Genomic DNA, 13,344 nt, shown 5'->3' on the forward strand with positions numbered 1-13,344 from the left:
CAGACAGTTCACTATAACAGGTTTCAACTGTATTCCATTTTATTATGAATCCAATCCCTTATCAAAATTTATTTTAGAAATTTTCTAGAGCACTTAACATTAGTGTTGATTGATATCCTACTTGGTGATCGTAATAGTCAGTGTTATAACTTTGTAATTAGGTTTAGTCCCCCCCCCCCCCTCGTTCATACTCAGAGGATTTTTGGTCATAAATATTTTTTGAAGTTATACATTTCTGGTTTTTGTAGTTTGAATTGCATAATTTAGCTTTATTTATTATTTTACATTTTAAAAAATGATGTCTCTGTTTTTATTTTTTCTATATTCTTTTTAGACTGTTGTCCGATGAGGATGTAAAGAATAAAAATGCATATCCAATGCTCGTTACTGCAAGGCATAACAAAAGAATATTTTGCATGGTTTGTAAAATATTTGATGCGAGGTAAGCTACTAATCTAACATAGATATCTACAGAAGTATTATAAATGCTATTGCTAAATTATTAGTACTTAATTGCACATCAAACTAATATTTGTACATCTAATTTTAATATATCTAATTTACTGCAAGTTTATGCACAGTTCACACGAGCTACAACGCAGTTCATTCCAGATTGAACAATATTTTGGATATGACACTTACACAAGTAAAGCTGATACTCTGGTTTTTACAGCAAAAAAAAAAAAAAAAATAAATAAATAAATAAAAGAAAAAAAGAGAAAATCTTCCCAAGTCTCTTCTTGATAACAGTTTTTGCTATTGAACTTTTCACTTCTCTAAGAAACCACCCTTTAGAAGAAATTTAATAGTTGAAATCAGAGGCAGACTGGCCTGCGGGCCAATGAGCCCTCCCACCTACGCACCTTCTAATCTAAACACCTTTTTTTATTTCAAAAAATTTTTTTTAAATTATTTTTTTAAATATTTTGGTGCTTTTTTTTTTTTTTGCCCTCACAAACCTGTGGGACTTTTCGATTAACTCGTAAACCTGTGTACTATCTTGTAGTAAGTTACCGCCCTAAGCCAGGGCTAAGGCAGAAATACTTAAAATACACCACCAGCTCAGTTATTCCATCCAAGGACTGCAGTTTCGTGCTTTTTAGCACTCATTAGCCCGGAATAGGAATCACATGAGCTGGTGGCGAAAATCCTCTTAAGGGAGCCAAGATAGCCAAACAAACTGGTAGCTAATGTAAAATTAGCACACCAGATGAGTGACCGCAGCAATGGTGTACTATCGTTTTTTATTTCTTTTTCTATCTTTCTTTTGTTTTATTATTTTATTTATTTATTTTTTTACGGCCTTTGGTCGTAAAGGTTTTGAGGTCTTCTCTTGTGGGACCCAGTCCGCCCCTGGCTGAAATAATACTCCCCCTCCTCAAATCAAAATCATGCCCATGAAATTATTGAAAACAAAGCATAGAGGAAGGAATGTCTGCAAAGAATAGTGGAGAACGTGTGGGTTATATCCAGGGTTGCCAAATTTAAATTTTGGGAGTAGGGGACAAGGGTAGGGCGCTCGGAGCGCTCCGAATGACTAATATACAGGGTGTTCCGTTTTAACATGCAAGACTTCTAGTTTTGCAACCGTTAGTCCTGGATGCATACTTCCAGTTGCAAAAATGTTCAGAGAAGATATGCAGGGTTAAGATATTGAAAATTTGAAGCAAAATAAAAATGTGTCAAAAAAATACAAAATTTAGCTTTTTATACGGGCCTTAGGTCTTCTAATTTATATTTAGGGAAATAATCCACATTGAAAAACAATTCCAACACAAAAGATTTGACACTAGTAGGATCAATATTCACCGAGTTATGAAATGCAGTGTTCTGTGACTTACCCCACTTTACACTCACAGTCAATAACACCTTTTAAGGGAAAACATAGTGAGTAACAAAGGTTTAAAATCATATGTGTGCATACAGTGTGATTTTTCAAATTATTTGAGGTTTTGTGGTGCGTTTTTGCATATAATGGCATAACATTTGCATTTATTTTTAAATAGCAATGAAAGACATAAATACTTTTTACTTAAACAATTTGTCATTCTTCTGAAAGAGCTATAAATTCTATCTCATCTTCTGTATGGTCCTTTAAAACTTTGAGCTCGAATATATCCTTGAGTTTTGGTCACACAAGTGTCAAGTTTTTTGTGTTAGTAATATTCTTCAATGGAGATTATTTCTCTAAATTTAAGCGGACCTAAGGCCCATATAAAAAGGTAAATTTTGTATTTTTTGATTCAATTCCTTTTTTTGCTTCAAACTTTCGACATCTTAACTCTGCATCTGCTTTTAAACATTTTTGCAATTGGAAGTATGCATCTAGGACTAGCGGTTGCAAAAATAGGTCTTGCAGGTTAAACCCCGGTACACCCCCCGGTACTTGACACATGGAGACGGTGCATAAGAATGAAAAGCAAGAATTTGTAAAAATGTATCTTGATACAAAACTATGCTGCTGGGATTAAGAAAGTTTTTGGTCCCTTATAAAACTTGTAGCTGCGTACCCCATAGCAACAAGCAATTGAGAGTTGATTAAATGAGCATAACTTATTTCTTGCCAATATCTCTGAAAAAAAAGTTTGTTTTGAATTCAGTAATTGATAAGCTTCAAAGCTGACACAACCTAACAGCTAACAAAAATTTAAAAAAGAAAAAAAAAAACCCTGAATAGTTGCTTTTTTCTAATTCTTTAATTTGATTAATGGCCAAATGTAGCAATATTGTTTTCTTTAATGTTCATGTTTGACAAAGCGATAGGAGCACCTTGCAGCCTTCCAGTACAATGATGTATGCTAGTGCCTCCTCACTGTGAAAGATAGCACGATATATAGCAGAACATTTTATTTCTACTATCTTGAATTTTTCCGCAACAGTGAGTTACTCTCAGCAAGAATACAAGACTTTTGCTGGCCCTTATCAAAGTTCTCTAGGACGTAGGACAGTGTCTCAAACTCCAGGACTGTCCCTTAAAATCCAGGACGTTTGGCAACCCTGGTGATATCAGAATTCATACCATTTTACATTAGAATTAGCAAGAATGGCATCGGGGCTCTAAAACTTTTTTTCCCAGTATACTGCCAACTACTTATGATCTTTTTCTGGAATAATTGAAATATTTTTCTTTAGAAAACAAGAAATAGTTTCTTCCGATTCGAATTGCAACACAGATTTGTTAATAAAATAAGTGTGTCTTATTAAATGACCTATTTCTTGTTCATAAAAACCACATCCTTACATTGAAAAGAGATCCAAAGAGCTTTTTACTTCCTTGCATGAAGTAAGGTATTGTAATCACAAAGAAGTCTTCTCTGAAAGTTTCATTTTACTCGCCCCCAAACAATTGTTGACTAGTTTTTTTGGTTTTGGCCATGCATGCATATATAAATAAAAACGAATGGGCTTGACCAACCCAGAGTTAAATATCATGAGTTTTAAGATATGTCTGCATGTGTTAATGAAGGTACGAATGTGCATGTCTCGTAGAATGTAGACATTTGAAATCCTATTTTAGTTGCAAATCAAATGCTCCAAAAGGACTCGTTATTCCTTCTTTTCTTGCAAATCTTTTGTTAATTTCAATGCTAACTGAAAATATTTGAAATTTGTGATTACTTGCCAGTCATTTGTCACTTTGCCCCTTAGAGTCTTGGTAGTTATCAGCACTTGGCACTGTAGCCCAATGCCAGGGATAGCCAAAAGACAGGGTCGTAACCATAAAACAATTTCGAGGAGGGTTTAAAAATTTTCATGCGGAGCTTTGCGCTATTTGTGCTAATGTTCAAATCGTCAGGTTATCTATTATGAAAGCATTTTATGCAATTAATATTACATATGAAAGACATTTGAGTTTTGAAACAATATTTTTTGGAATTTTTTAAATATAAACCAACATTTAAATGTCGAACCGAACTTTTCGGGAGGGGGGGGGGGGTTGAACCCTGAGAAGCTCCCCCCTTGTATACGGCCCTGCCTCAAGATGAAGCAACTGGCAACAATGTACAAATTTAGTGATTTTTTGTTTCTAATTTGAATTATGAGGAAAGAAACTCAGTCTCAAGAACATTTTAAAATTTTTTATGTAGCAATACTTATGGTAAAAATGAATCAATGAAATATCATGATTTTTTTAAACGTTACGTACCTCTTATAACTGATTTTATTTACTTATTTATTTTCAGATGGGTAGTCTTTAACAATCCACGCCTTCCTGAAACTCCTTTTATGTTTTGCAAAAAATGCTATGTTGGTTTCAACTATGACAGTAATAAGCAAAAGATTGGACAGTTTAAGGCCTATCGTTTCATCGATCCTCCAGCTGTGATGAATGCGTAAATTATTTTAACACTGTGAGCTTTTGTATATTTTAAATAAAATGTTTTTAAAAATATTTACTTATTATTAAATGCAAAATATTTTTGTACATCTTCAAGAGTACAAAATACATTTTCCAAGCATGTAGCAACTTTTTCAGCACTATAAAAGTACATGCCATATGTCATGCAGTGATTTCAATAGTTTAAGAGCATTTTGGAGCACCTTTCGGAGCAAAAGGAAGTGCTTCTGGGGCAACTTAACATCAATTCACAGGTCAACAAAAAAAAACTTTCTTTCTGTGTTAATGGGTGAATTCTAGTACTATCCATCGAAAATAACTAAAATATCCACCCATAGCTTTTAAAGTTTGTTTTTGTCTGTTTTAGAACGATAAGATTGTTTTGAAGATTTTAACCAATTAGCTTAGGAATGATTTAGTACAAGACCTTTATCAGCAAAAGAATAAAGCAGATTGTAGGTTCCTGTTTATAACTCTCCAAAGATTGATTTCGTTACTGTAATAACAATACGGGTTTGTTCAAGAGAATTGGAATACCATGTTTTTTTTTTCTGACTGGTTACTCATAAACTTCATATGCTACATGCTCACTTGGACCAATTTAAAGATGCTATATGTGCCTGCTCAGAGGAGTAAGGAGAGCGTTTTGACCAAGATGTGTTGGACTTTGAAAAATGTTACCAAGGGCAGTGTAATGAGAATATGATGGGAGATTATATTTGGGGTTTAATACGAAACAGTCAATAACATAAAAAAAAAATCACCAAAACTATTTTGAGCTTGATTTTTCATTATTTTATGTTTATCTGCTAGTATAGTTTTTTTTTTTAATTAAAAGCACTAAGGTTCAGCAAAAAAAATTCTACTTGAATCATTAAAAAAAATCCTATATTTCAGTTGAGAATTCAAAAAAATCCTATTTTCTACAAAAACAAACTTTGATCAAAATTAGAAACATGAAAAAAATTAATCCTCAGAAGCCACACAGAAATACTGTTGACCCCCCCCCCCCCCCCCGACTTCATACATATGGGGAGGGGGTTAAAAAGTACATTGAAATGAAAAAACAGTGCTACGCATTATAATATACTCTGGTAATATGCATATACATTGCATTAAAACTATTTACAAAAACAAACAGCTGGGGGGAATTAAAAGTTTCTAAATATGCTTCGGCTAATGTTAAATTAAGCATCTTCTGAGCTTGAGGGTCATTGAGCACTCTTAAAATTTGAGCAAGAAGAATCGAAAATTCAAATCTTGTTGCCTTACTACAGCTATATTAATACAGGGTTCGTACTCAATTTCAGAAATAAAATGAGAGGTTTGGAGGAGCTTTGAATTTTTTTACTATATCATAACTGCAATTTATTAAACAATTGATTTTTTAACACAATCACTTAATGTAAAACATCTGCTTATGTATTTTTAAATAATTAGACAACCTGACCAAGGGCGCCTATATGCAAAATTTTAAGGGGGGGGAGAGCTTAGATGTTTTTCCCATAGAAACCGATTTCAGTACAGATTAAGAGTTATTGAAATTTGACATTTTTAATAACTTATTCATTTATTGCTGGAGAAGAAATGTTTCTACGTTTTTGCAAAGAAAAAGTACTAAAAGCAAGGAAGTTCTGATTTTAAGGGGGCCCTTGAACCTGACTTATGCTGCTGTGGTGAAGGGGAAAACAATCATGAAAAAATAGCCAAGCACCATTTAAGCATGATTTACTTCTCTTATGAAATGTCTTAGTCGTCTAATAATATTTTCACCTTCAACTTTTATAACTTAACTGTGATCAATTTTTCCTAAATGAAGTATTAGAGGAGTGTATGAAACCTTTAATAGTAATCATAATAAAAATTTTGAATCAAGGCTTCTCTGGAGCAAGCATGAAATTTATTCAATCATTGCTCAAGATTTTTATCTTCATCTATGCTAAAACTCGAAAACGGGGCTAATTAAAGACGCATATTAGGATCTTGTTCACCACATAACTTGTATGTTGTGAAATATGAATTAGTTTTGCAAACCTTTAATACTTAAATGGTTCAATTAAAGTAGCACACATACAAATCTTAGAGGAAAACAAGAATTTCTTTTTAACGCAAAATGCGTAAAGTTTTAGACACGTATATTTTTTTTACCCTTTTACAGGGTGGCGACAGATGAGGGAAAAGTCAGGGAACTTTATTAATCAGGGAAATATCTGAATTTTGAAAAATTGACAAAAAATCAGGGGAAATTGATTTTATGAAGGATTTTTTTTTGTTTTACAAAGTTAAGTACTCGACTTCCCTACGCATTTTCCGCCAATTATCTGTTCAAAAAAAAAAAAGGAAAATTTATGAGGTGCGATTATATACTGCGGTATATTGGTGCATCTTTTTTCCTCAATGTCAAAGTATTGAATCTTACTTATTAACCACAGGATGAACTTCCTAAGATTGCTTCTGTTAGGCTGTTTATTTTACCTAGCTTGAAATTTTCTTTCACGCTTTCAATGCTACGTAAAATAAACAACCATACAGGCAAAGAGGAAGCCTTCATTAATGCCTTAGCTCCTTTGCCTTTATTCCATTGTCTCGAAGTAATTAGCGTACTGTAATCACGATTTTAAGAAGAAATCTTTGGCTTTTGAACTAATACTGATAAAAGCTTAAAAGTTATTACTCCTTTGCGTTTTTAACTTAATTGCTAAAACTGAACTACTTTCAATAAAAAAAAAACTTGTTTTTTGCCGCTTTATTATTTGTTGCCGCCGCAGATTATAAAGGTTTTCTTTTCTACAGATTTAAATGATTCTTTTACTTTACAACCAAGTTGTATTCTTCTTTTATATATTTTGAAATTAACCAATTGCTTTTTTTTTTCTTGCATTTCAAAGTTGTTTGTTACAAAAGCAATCTAAGCTTTTTTTTCGTTACATACTGAAATCATTTGAAATAGTTAAAATTTGAAATATGGTTTCATTTGTATTGCATAAATATGTCAATTAGTTACATAAGAATAATACATTACTTCTATTCTTTAACTATTACTTGTTATTTTTGCAACAATTATTATACTGTTTGAAAATTTAGTTCAAAACAATTTCAATTACTTTTTAGTTCTATCATAAATACTGTCCAACCGCAGATTGCAAGGAATTTTCGAACGTCCAGATAAGACGAATCTATGTGAATAAGGGGGAAAAGTAAAAATTTGATGCGCATATCATTTGAATGAGACTCTGCTTCTGCAAAAGCTGACATAGCTAAAAGTAATAGATTCGTCCATTTCTGGCTGTAAAACGGATGTTTGTCTTTCCATACAATCCATGGTCAGCCAGTACACATGTTTTTAAGAGTATTTTAATGGTTTCTTAATATTTGTATGCTAAGTGGTTTCTGGAAGTAAAGTTTTGTTATTTTTTTTTATATTTTCTATAATCTTTAAATTGTAGAAAAATTTGATATACTGTTTCGTAGGGTTTTTTTTTCCCCCCAAAAAAATCGACTTGATATGTTTTTTTTTTTTACTTACTCTTTTAAAAATATATCTTTAGTTCACCAACTTTACACAACTTATTCTGAAATACATTTACACTAAAAAGAATAAAATAACATTTAAAAAAACTAAGCATTTTTCACAATGCACTCAAAAGGAAAAAACTTTACTGGGTCAGAAAAGACAATATTTAAGTATTTCCTGTAGTTTAATTATTTCAAGAAAATGACTCCACAAACGAGGAAAAGTGCGGCTCTAGAAAGACTTTGTCAAACGCATTTTTAGAATGTTCAGCAAATTTTGTTTGGCAAAAAGGGAAACAAAAATATTTCGTGTCCAAATGAAAAGAAATTTCGGGGAGGAGAACTTGCGAGGTTGAGCAATTGAAAATTAAAACTGCCCCAGAGGTTTGGGGAAATTTTAAAAATGCCCCGAGAATTCCTTGATTTCCAGATTGTGTTACCACTGTGTTATTGCCCACACAATAATACAGATTTCAAAATTCCGACTGAAGCGGTTATAGTTTTGCCATTTTACTATTTTTTTAATAACTGCTTAAGTTAAAACTTTTTAATACTCCAGAATTATTCCCTTAGTTCCACTTCTAGCAGTTGTAACACAACCACGGAGTAGGAAGAAGGAGAGAAATGTCCTACGGGTTTGCTAGTGTAAAAGTGGCAACGATTGTTCACTTTTTCCAGAGCGCGCTGTCGGCGAACCGCTCCCGTCAATCGCAGCAGATCAATGTAAATGATGCTAAGTTTCTCATTTTTTTAGAGGCAGCTATTAAAGCAAAAAAAGAAAAAAACTTCTGGAAATTGGTTGTAATAAGGGGCCAATATAGTGGACGATGTACGGCTTCGTACACAGGAAGTTAGCGCAGTATTTTGATGGAAAAAGTTATTTTATTTTTCATCACCAACTTGCCGAATTCGTCTGCTATTAATATTGCGCTGTGCGATGTTTTATTTATTACGAGTTAGAATTTTTCTATTCCTGTAAATGATTGACAAAATGGGAATGCAGTACAATTATTTACGTAAATACATTTTTTTAAAGTAGTTGTAAATTTCGTGACATGTTTCGAGAACTAATTAAAGCGAAATAATTTTTTGCTTTCACGACCTTTGTTCTATTTACTTAACTTCAAGCTGATATTGATTATAAAAATTTTATTCATGTATTTACTCACTGCTTAGACATAATTATTATCATTGCTTTTTATTATTATTGCATTTATTTCAACAACCAAATTCGAAAAAAAAAAAAAAAATCTGAAAACCTTTTTCATTTAAAAAATACATGTACAATAAGAGTAAATCTTAATTTTTGAAAACTTGATTAATTTCAACAGAAAATCCCACAAATATCTCAAAAAAGCGTTCCAAGGTATAATTTTTTTAATGAATAAGGTTTCTCGATTTTTTTTCCATTTGGTTGTCGAAATAAATGCAATAATAATAAAAAGCAATGATAATTATGTCTAAGCAGTGAGTAAATACATGAATAAAATTTTTATAATCAATATCAGCTTGAAGTTAAGTAAATAGAACATTAACATTAATTTTTATCTGTTAAAGGTCGTAAAAGCAAAAAATTATTTCGTTTTAATTAGTTCTCAAAACATGTTACGAAATTTACAAATAATTTAAAAAAATGTATTTACGTAAATAATTGTACTACATTCTCATTTTGTCAATTATTTACATTAATAGAAAAATTCCAACTCTTAATAAATAAAACATCGCACAGCGCAATATTAATAGCAGACGAATTCGGCAAGTTGGTGATGAAAAATAAAATTAATTTTTCCATCAAAATACTGTGCAAACTTCCTGTGGACGAAAGCCGTACATCGTCCACTATATTAGCCCCTTACTACAACCAATTTCCAGTAGTATTTTTCTGTTTTTGCTTTAATAGCTGCCTCTAAAAAAATGAGAAACTTAGCATCATTTACATTGATCTGCTGAGATTGTCGGGAGCGGTGCACATACAGCGCCCTCTGGAAAAAGTGAACGATCGTTGCCACTTCTACATAGTAAAGATTTATCTCCTCCCCTTTAACCTCCCTGAACACAACTAATTTAACTGACCCCTTAACTTTTACTTCTAATCGTCCATTTCCTTCATCTGAATATTTAGGCTTGGAAATCCAATGATTGAACTAGATGAGGGTGCATGTGAAGGTGGATGATATTTGATGGGTATTAGGAGAAAAACCCTGACCTGCTGAAGTATTGATTAAAAAAAAAAAAATTGTAATTAAAACCATAGAAAGGAATTAACAAGAAAAGTTTACAGTTCTACTTAAAACGCAAGTTATGTTTTCAAATTCGGAAGGAGACTCTAAAGCATCATAGAATGCAAAATGTAGCTTTTGTATTCTCGCTCAATAAGCTCTACAGTATTCAATCTGAAAAATTACCAGAAACAGATTCTAAAATTGCAACAACCAACTCTCCACATGCATTCGATAAACAAGCTGTAGCAGTGCCATGTATAAGACTAGTAACAGTTTTCCTTTTAAAAACAAAAACCTTCATTAATTATGAGAAAAAATTAACAATGAAAGTAGGGGAAAATAGATATTTATACGTAAAAGGGGCAAAATATGGGCAAGTCTGTAAATGGTGAATCCAAATTCTTTTCTTACTTCTAGAATAGGAAAAAAGAGCATTTCTGATGGGTTCCAGTGCTTAAAATTCAGAATAAATTCAGTTTCATCGACAGCACAAAAAAAAAAAGACAAATTCGCGTCGACGTATGACAATATACATTGCTGTGAAAGACCAAAACCTGATAAATGTCGACATTTAAAGCAAAGATGTCGCCAAAAAAACTTGCGAGTATTGGCATTTTGATATTTACAGTATCATAAGTATATTAAAGACACATACATTTTTAAAATCTTTATTAATGCATACCATACTTAAAAAACAAATTTATTTCTTATACCTTGAAATATGATGGGAAACATAACCCTTTGTCACTTGGTTGATGCACATCTAACTTAAAACAATTTTGTACAATATACAGAGATGAGTTGCATTTCAAAAAACATTACACTAACATAAATGAGATGATGCAAGTATGCAGAGAAGTCGTCAAAACAGTTCTAATTATGTTGAGTGAAAAGAGAGTTTTAAAACCGACGGCCTCCACCTCCTCCTCCACTACCTTGGTTTTCTCGAACACTGAAATGAAAAAGATAAATTATTGTAAGGGGAAATCAAAGCCATTCCTTGCCTTAACTTATTTTTGGAAATTAATTTGCACGGCTGACGAAAAAAATCTTCACTGTCAGAAGATAGGGACTTTATGTTACTCAATTACAGAACAACAAAATCACTAGTCTTCCAGACAGGGAAGTCTATGCACACATGGTTTTAAATAACTAGATGACCTAACGAAGACTACAAATTCTTCAATTTAATTCAAACCATATTTTTGTAACACCAACATTAAGAGACACTGAAAAAAGGTTGCTGCAATAAGACAAAATATCCCCCCCCCCCCCAAAAAAAAAAGAAACTCATAAAATTTAAAATCAGTAATACAATTTTGTCTTTAAATTATTAAGATTTATTAGTGTTCATAAATGTTACTGATTTAAACAATTAAAAATTATTATTTTACTTAATATTTACAATATTGTTATCAGTACATATTTCAAAACCTTTGAATACATACTTTTAAATACATACAGTTCTTTGTTATTTAGTCAAAATTAAATCTACCACATATCTAGTCTGGAATTACCATGTTCAATGCACTTTTTCAAGAGAAGGAAGAAATATATTGGCTAATGTGGCAGTTGAAGACCTGATCCGTGAAATTCTTATGTCACAGAAAAACTCATTGATACCATGATGTCATCACGCATGTTCTCTTTTTTGCAATGTCCGAATTTTCTTAGATCCATTAAATTTGGGTCGCAGCTTTAATCCATTTAGCTGAGTACTTGTCCCATCATAATATTAATATCTTCTTTTCCAAACAGCTCTAATTCTTTAGATGTTTTCTTCTCAAACCTGTACAAGTACCATAATGTGTTTTTTTTCTTCTGATTTGTGATGTCTTTTTTGTTGTGACAAGAGGTGTCATGCTGTAGGCAAATCATTTTAACAATTCCTAGATCCAGAAAAACTAGAGTAGAAAAAATGTTTTACCTGTAGCACACTATCTTTTAAGTGGCATTACTATCAACACTAATTTAACGCAATCTATATTTGCACTGCACCACATAGAAATTTCATATCAATTCAAAGAAGTACTTTAACACAATTATTGGTATGGATCAAATAAGGCACAATACTGTAGTAGTACATTTGGAAGAAAATGCAATAGCTTTGAAGTTTGATATGGGAAAAAAGGAGACCTTAAATTTACCGGATTTCGCTGCAAAAACTGATTTGAAGCAGAAGAATCATTTTGGCACTACTTCACACAACTGCAGCAACTACGAAAGCTCCAGCAGTTGGGTGAGGCAAGAGAGAAAATATGAAACTATTTTATAGATATAACAGTCGATTACAAAATTCTATGGGAGTTACACATACCTTTGTTGCATCAAGAATTGTGCAAGTTGTGCTTGTTGAAGAGCACCAGTAATAGTTATAATACGAGTGTTTGTGCTTTGAGTTGCTTCTTCAATGTTAATGTTTGCAGCTGAATCACGACGAATTTTGCGTATACGTTGACCTCCCTTGCCAATTATTGCACCAGCAACCTGAATCAATAGGCATATAGCTTAGAAACCAATTATAAATACATATAAATTTGATTCATTCTATATTTCAATTTATAAAGTATAGTCGGATCCTGACTTATGCAAGAGATGCGTTCCAAGACTCCTCACGTAAGTCGAAATTTTATGTATAGTTGTTTAATTGTATGTTACGGTTTTTAACCCGACATACAAAGGAAAGGGGTTATGAGTGACATGTCTGTGTATCTATGCATCTGTCTGTGGCACTGTAGCGCTTAAATGGATATTCAAAGGGAGGGGAAATTGTTCGAAAGGAGTTGACAGAGTGTTCTTAACTAAGTTGCGTCTTTGGACGAAATTAACAAAGATATTAAAACCCTTTAAAAGGTTTTTCGCGATTTTTGCAGTGAAAACATATTCAAAATTTTAAAAGTTTAGTATCAAAATATAGTTTTTTTTTTTTTTTTTTTTGTGTCTTATAGAAAGTGTTAGGAACTTCCATGTTGTATAGAATTCGAATTATAACGTTTCTTAAAGCAGATTTTAAGAAAGGCTAAGCCTTTATTCAAGCGATTGGTAACAGAATTCATTGTTGGCAGACAAGGAAAGAAAACGCAGTGATTTAAAATTTTTATCTGTTGCCAATTTCTTATTGTTAACAAATAAAATACTTGTATTTTTAATTGTATAAGGCTTTTGAAAGGATTTTCAATTTTTCTTCTTGATTCTACATTTGCTACTTGGTGATTTTTAAAAATCTGCATTATTCAACATAAAATACTGTTACGATGCACAAAATTAATG

The 13,344-nt window shown here is 32.1% G+C and overlaps 2 protein-coding genes across 3 annotated transcripts in view; one reads left to right on the forward strand and one right to left on the reverse strand.

Moving 5' to 3' along the window:
* The window catches only part of LOC129232963 (snRNA-activating protein complex subunit 3-like), a gene marked incomplete at its 3' end in the record, with an annotated part of 28,507 nt that extends 24,114 nt beyond the window's left edge, over positions 1 to 4,393 (forward strand). The window contains 2 exon segments of one of the 2 annotated variants that reach the window (XM_054867052.1): positions 335 to 442; positions 4,185 to 4,393. In XM_054867052.1, coding sequence (XP_054723027.1) covers positions 335 to 442; positions 4,185 to 4,338 — 262 coding nt within the window. 2 annotated transcript variants of the gene reach the window in all.
* A 6,333-nt stretch (positions 4,394 to 10,726) lies between these two features.
* On the reverse strand, positions 10,727 to 12,581 carry LOC129232965 (heterogeneous nuclear ribonucleoprotein K-like; the record flags this gene model as incomplete). Its single annotated transcript, XM_054867054.1, has 2 exons — positions 10,727 to 11,026; positions 12,392 to 12,581. Coding segments are annotated over 2 exons (242 nt in total), but the record flags the coding sequence as incomplete, so codon positions are not given.
* Between the last annotated feature and the right edge of the window lie 763 nt (positions 12,582 to 13,344).

Source organism: Uloborus diversus, unplaced genomic scaffold (assembly GCF_026930045.1).
Source record: "Uloborus diversus isolate 005 unplaced genomic scaffold, Udiv.v.3.1 scaffold_1407, whole genome shotgun sequence".
Classification (NCBI taxonomy): Eukaryota; Metazoa; Arthropoda; class Arachnida; order Araneae; family Uloboridae; genus Uloborus; species Uloborus diversus.